The 6,816-nt window shown below is 46.4% G+C and overlaps 1 protein-coding gene across 2 annotated transcripts in view; it reads right to left on the reverse strand.

Moving 5' to 3' along the window:
- The window catches only part of Clcn6 (chloride voltage-gated channel 6), a 36,177-nt gene that overhangs the window by 20,642 nt on the left and 8,719 nt on the right, over positions 1–6,816 (reverse strand). For both annotated transcript variants that reach the window (XR_002380597.2, XM_021199522.2), the window contains exons 3-5: positions 5,141–5,206; positions 4,287–4,352; positions 2,498–2,564 (exon numbers count right to left, since the gene is read on the reverse strand). Coding sequence is in view for 1 of the 2 variants with exons in the window: in XM_021199522.2 (XP_021055181.1) it covers positions 2,498–2,564; positions 4,287–4,352; positions 5,141–5,206 (199 nt within the window). In the remaining variant the exon portion in view is untranslated. The remainder of the gene's footprint in view (positions 1–2,497; positions 2,565–4,286; positions 4,353–5,140; positions 5,207–6,816) is intronic.

The raw sequence follows: 6,816 nt of genomic DNA on the forward strand, positions 1-6,816 counted from the left end.
GAGAGAGAGAGAGAGAGAGAGAGAGAGAGAGAGAGAGAGAGAGAGAAAGACAGACAGACAGACAGACAGACAGACAGATGGGTATATGTGATGGGTATATGTACACTTGTATGCCAGTGCCCAAAGAAGCCAGAAGAAGGTACTGGGTCCTTGGAGCCGGAGTTACAGGAGGTGGTAAGGTTGAGAGGTGGTTGTGAGGCTGTGGGTACTAGGAACAAAACTCGGGGCCTCCGGAGGAGCAGCAAGTGCTTTTAACTGCTGAGCCATCTCTCCAGCCCCACAACTGCTTTCATTGGGTATGGAAGCTCGCATTTTTAGTTCAAGTAAAGGCAAGTGGGTCTCTAAGTCCAAGGTCGTCTGTCTATATATTTCAGGCAGTCAGGCCTATATGAGACCCTCTCTCAAAACTAACCAACAAACAAAAAAGAGCCACTTTAGGAGCTGGTCATGGGTAAAAGTGCTTGCTGCCATGCCCAACAGCCTGAGTTTTCCCTGAGACCCACATAGTGGAAGGAGATGACACGTTGTCCTCTGACCTCCACACACACTGTGGCATGTACAACCCCCCCACACACACACACATAAAATAAATAAATGAAAAGAACTACTTTGATTTTTTAATTTACAGGATTCCCCACCCCTAAACATTACAAAGAGTGACCAACAACTTCCAAAGCCCCACCTGAGCAAACCTGTACACCACGGCCTGTACAGTGAGTGTCCTGTTTGCTGTACCTCGTGTCCCCATGACTTTACTGTATCATCCCACAGTATCGCTCAGTGTTACCCTGCCTGAGCATTAGCCATGTGGATACACACAGCTGTGCTCAGCTGACTTGCGCACACAATTACAGTGCTGTGAAGGAACCACACTTTCTCCATGCCCTCATCTGTTGTCACAGCTGTCACAAAAACAGCCTTTAATATACCTGAGGTTCATCTGAGGAGGAATTTAAAAGCTACACACAGAGGATGTGCACATTTCTGTTTCTTGCCAGAGCTTTTTGTTTTCCTGAGAACTCAAGGGGTTTGATTTTGTTCTGATAAGACGTAGAGATTCTTTCTAGATTCATGGAGATGAACTGTCTCCCTTGTGTGGCACTAGGAACTAGAAAGATGGCCTCCCTCCAACACTGTGTTACATCCCAGCCCTGTTTGCTTTTCATTTTAAGACATAGTCTATATTGCCCACGTAGGCCTGGAGCTTGCACATCTCCTGCCTTGTCCTCCCTGGTAGAGCACCAAGAAGCCTAGCTTTGTTTCTTTCTTTTTTCTTTTTTTTTTTTTTTTTGGTTTTTAGAGACAGGGTTTCTCTGTGTCTCCCTGGCTGTCCTGGAACTCACTCTATACACCAGGCTGGCCTCGAACTCAGAAATCTGCCTGCTTCTGCCTCTCGAGTGCTGGGATTAAAGGCGTGTGCCACCCACGCCCGGCTCTAGCTTTGTTTCTTTCTTTTTTTTTTTTAATTTATTTATTATATTATTTATTATATACACTGTTGCTATCTTCAGACACACCAGAAGAGGGCATCAGATCTCATTACAGACAGTTGTGAGCCACCATGTGGTTGCTGGGATTTGAACTCAGGACCCCTGGAAGAGCAGTCAGTGCTCTTAACCACTGAGCCATCTCTCCAGCTCCCTCTAGCTTTGTTTCTTAAGTGCAGGGAAAGCCCATCCCAGGCTGTGCACTCGGACTCCCTTATTTTAGAATTTTCTTGTTGTTGTTGTTTGGGATTCTATTTGTCTTCATAAATGGAGTTCTTACTTAAATGTGGTCAAGCTTTAAAATCAAAGGTCCAGGATGAATTCTTTGCTGCCAACCCAAGTCTCTGGAGTTTTAAGAACTTATATAGTATTCCTGCCATCACCCATTCTCCCGCTTTGCTCTTTTATATCTTAATCCTAAACCCAGGAGAGGTGATGTAGATTCGTAATCCCAGCATTTAGGAGGCTGAGACGGTATGTCAGGAGTTTCAGTCCCCTCTCTGCCATACGATGAGTTGGAGGCCAGCCTGGGATAATCCCAGCATTTAGGAGGCTGAGACAGTATGTCAGGAGTTTCAGTCCCCTCTCTGCCATACGATGAGTTGGAGGCCAGCCTGGGATAATCCCAGCATTTAGGAGGCTGAGACAGTATGTCAGGAGTTTCAGTCCCCTCTCTGCCATACGATGAGTTGGAGGCCAGCCTGGGATAATCCCAGCATTTAGGAGGCTGAGACAGTATGTCAGGAGTTTCAGTCCCCTCTCTGCCATACGATGAGTTGGAGGCCAGCCTGGGATAGCTACTTGTAGGACAACCAAGGCTAGCTAATGGACAGTATCTCAAAAAAAAGGAATAAAGTCATGCTTTCCTGTCCTTCAGTGACAATTTAAAAACTCCTGCCTGAATGGCTAACAAACAGCCTTTTAAATACCACATTTACTGATGAATTTCTCAACAAGAATGAATCTCGAGAATCCAAGGGTCCAAAACAATGGAGCCGTAGAAAGGATACACGTTTGAACCACTCCAAACTTGAGTTGGGTGAAGAGTCGCACGGAAAAGTCCACAAAGAGACCCACCTGCAGAGGATAAGGGAGCGGACATCTTCATCTCCAGGGGAGTACAGGTCTCTTAGAAGCCTCACCTGCCCCCACTGCTCTTCCGTGGTCCCTCAAGGCACCTGCACCAGCAGCAGCAGCAAAGTGAACTCTGCTAGTCACGCTGGCTGAGAGATCCTGCCCCAGAATGGCCCCACCGACTCTCCAAAGAAAAGAGGAAATGAAGCAGAGTAAAGAAAGAAGGCACCGAGAAGGACGGCAAGAGTCTTGTGGTTAGAGAGGGTAAGACTGAGTCACGTGGAGAGCCACTCAACAATTTCCAATTTCCTAAGGAGGATTCACAAGAATAGCCAAAACGTCTTCGGTGGTGCCCAGCTGGACAAGCCTTCGCCTTAGAATGCTACTTTAAAGGGCATTTCCGTGGCTGGCACAAGTGGTCTCTGGATTTGGTATGAGCCCTTTTTATTTTCTCAGTCATTATTTCAGGGAGAACCACTCTATCAGTCGCTGGGAACCTGGGAACCTACAAGCCACTGTTCTACTCCACAGAGTTTATGGGAGGCCCAGGAAGCCCCCTAATGTGGCAGAGTGACGATCAAAGGTCTTGCTTTAACTCCAGCCTCCCCCCAGCTAATGCCTAGAAGCCTTTAACTGAAGCAGATCAAAGGGTTCTGAGAGAAGGGCTAGGGCTGCAGCAGCTACATAGCAGAGGAGGCTGCCCTCTTAGCATCTCTGGGATAAAGCCATTGATGGCAGTTAAAAGGCTACAACACACAGAAACACTAACAATTACATGCAAATGATGCTTATTACTGAGAGAGCCAAAACCAGAGATACACAGGACAGGTGCTTGTGGTTTTAGTCCCTGCCCCAACCATGGACACTGAAATTATATAACACAATTAAACCAACCCAATTTCATTTCCGTGATGCCCTCAGAATATTAGCAAATGGGCCTCCTGACTGCATTACTGCCACTAGATGTTCCCTGTGAATTCACCACAGTAAAACTTTCATGAGTACAATGTGAATGGAAAATGATTGTCACTTGCGGCTGTGTGACATGATATATACCTATACACTACCTAGATATGCCACTGAGAGTTAAGCCTAAGACTTGTGGCCAAGTCCTGAGAAAGGCAGTAAGGATTGACAAAAGTCAGACTTGGCATGGGCTAACTTGGGTGCTAACTTTCCCAGCTTCCCTTCTTTTTGGTTTTAGTGATGATGAGGCCATAGTTATGGCAGCAGACATGACTGCTATCATGATCTTTGGTGCTGTGTCCAGCTTTCCCTGTGTGTGATCTGTCTGTGAACCTGGGGAATCCAGGAGCCCTGTTCACTCTGGCATAGCCCTTCATCTACCACTGCCCACAAGGCGAGCGGGACAGTGTGACCTCAACATCCATCGGGCTCTGTCTGCCATGTGCTACCTGCCACCAGAAAGAAGGACTGGCTCACTCAGTAGAGTTCTGACCAAGCAGCCCTGGAGTGCTGGGCGAGCTCAGAGTCTGTGACTGTGACTCACTTCTGTAGTACCCAAAGTAAATGCAAAGTCACGTGAAATCCTGGGCCAGGATAATTAATTTTCAAAAGAAGGAGGAAAAAGAAAAGGCATTCTTGAAGAGAGTGACAACAATCCCAATGCTGCAAATGTCACAGCAACAGGTGACAGACAACAAGGGTCACTCACCAGGCAAGGCTTTCCCTCTAATCCCAACCCATCCAGCTTCCACTACTCACCAGCCCTGTACAGACGCCAATGGCAAACACCACCATCCACTTCACCGCCTCATATCTTCGCCCTTTCTGTTTACAAGGGAAAAGAATGGGTTCATTTGTGACAGGGGAAAAAAATGTATCTTGACTAACCAGTTCTGGACTAAATCTACAGAGACAGCAAGCGTGGTGAGGACGGGCAGTTGCAGGTGCCTCACAATGACACTGATGAGTGCCACAGGACTAAGCTGGGTATAGTGACTAGGGGTACACTGGATGGCAGGAGGAAGTCTAAGAAAGTACCAACATCGTGTGTGTGAGAGTATGTATGTGTGTCTGTGTCTGTATGTGTGTCTGTGTATGTAGTAGTGTTTCCATATGTCTGTGTGTCTGTATGTATGTCTGTATGTCTGTGTATGTGTATGTCTCTGTGTGTGTGTCTGTGTCTGTATGTGTGTGTGTATAGAGTCTGTATATTTCTCTATGTGTGTGTGCATAGTGTGTATGTGTATTGTATCTGTATGTTTGTCTATGTGTGTGTGTGTATAGTGTGTTTGTATGTTTGTCTATGTGTATATGTGTGTGTGTATAGCTATGTGTATGTCTGTGTGTGTGCCTGTGTGTGTGTGTGTGTGTAGCCCAGAGGATAACTTTTGAAGTTAGTTCTCTCCTTTCACCATCTGGGTACTGGGGATCAAATTCATGTCAACATGCCTGGCAGTGACTTCTTTTCCTGCTGAGACATCTCAGCAACAGGGCTTATGGATTTAAATGCCACTCTTTCATAACAAAAGTGGACACTTATGGGGTCACATGGGGACAAAAAACAAGCTGCTGAGACTTCTTCATTGCTAACAGACCAAGAGCTATGAGCTCACCTTATTATCCATGGTCTCCAATACCTCCAGGTAAGGGTCGTTGATGCAGCGGTCATAGTCCAGACTCTGAGAGAACACAAGAATGCTAATGGTACACATGGAATCGCAACAAAATCTAACCCAAGGAAAGCTCCAGTTTCCTCCTGCTCAGCAGGAAGTGGGCATCGGCAGTGCCAGGGAAGGAAGGCTCGGTGCAAATGCAGACTCCCAAGAGGCCGCATGCATGCTCAGGAAAAGCTCTGGCTAGCAACCGCTTAGGGTCTGGGAAGTAATGCTCAGAGATAAGATATCATACCTAAGGCCTCTCCTAGCACGGGGTAAAACAAAAGACAGCTTTTCCTGTTTCTATAAAATAGTTAAAGGCCTTCCGCTATCCCCAGTCTGGCCCAACTTATTCCCTTATGTATGAACAAACCTTCAATTAACCAGAACCAAGTTAACCCAGAGCAACTATTGTAATTCTCTTTACAGGAGGCCTCCATAAAAACGAGGTAAGCCACAAGACAGACCCAGGCAGACTATTTTTAAAGGCAATTTCTCATGTCCGTCAAAAGAGGCACAGACTGAGCCCAGTTTCTGCCCTCCAGTTTCTGCCCCTCAGGCAGTATCACTTCAGCCAGGCTCCAGAGATCACAGACATCCTGCGGCCTGTGAGCGGGTGCGCCATGGACAGTCAGTCAAAGGAAATCATCTAAATTCTAGGTCTCCTGAGAGAAGCAGCAAAGAGAAGGTCTAGCCTATGTTCTCCCTTCCCCATAGCCAGCTCCACTGCCACGTCAGTTAATAAGCAGGCTGGACATTGGCCTGTGGCCTTATTCACAAGCCCAAGTTGTAAGTCAGCCAAATATACATGTTACATGTGACAATTTAATCCATCCAAGACTGCTGAGGGCAAGTCCAAATTCCTTTAGTATGAAAGTCCTAGAGAACAACAATATGAACTAACCAGTACTCCCTGAGCTCGTGTCTCTAGCTGCATATGTAGCAGAAGATGGCCTATTCAGCCATCATTGGGAAGAGAGGCCCCTTGGTCTTGCAAACTTTATATGACCCAGCACAGGGGAAGGCCAGGGTCAAGACGTAGGAGTGGGTGGGTAGNNGAGCNGGGNNGGGGGGGNGGGTATNNNGNACTTTTGGGATAGCATTTGAAATGTAAATAAAGAAAAAAATAATAAAAAAAATAACAAAAAAAGAAAGTCCTAGAAAGTCGGGTGTGGTGGCGCACGCCTTTAATCCCAGCACTTGGGAGGCAGAGGCAGGCGGATTTCTGAGTTCGAGGCCAGCCTGGTCTACAAAGTGAGTTCCAGGACAGCCAGGGCTATACAGAGAAACCCTGTCTCGAAAAACAAAACAAACAAACATAAGTCCTAGAGTAAATCAGTTATCACACATCTCAACATAAGACCATTATAATAAAATCTTTATCACCAGATATGAAAAATCTTCAGACTCATTAAGGGGGTTAAAAAGTGATAAAAAGCAAGATGTAGGAGCCAGAGAGATGGCTGAGCAGTTAAGAGCACTTGCTGTTCTTATAGAGGGCCTGAGTTCAACTCCCAGTACCCACATCAGGTAGCTCACAACAGCCTCGAGTGTCACTGCTCTCACTTATACAAGTCCATACTTACACACATGCGCACACACACACACACACACACACACACACACACACACAC

This window comes from Mus pahari, chromosome 6, assembly GCF_900095145.1.
Source record: "Mus pahari chromosome 6, PAHARI_EIJ_v1.1, whole genome shotgun sequence".
Classification (NCBI taxonomy): domain Eukaryota; kingdom Metazoa; phylum Chordata; class Mammalia; order Rodentia; family Muridae; genus Mus; species Mus pahari.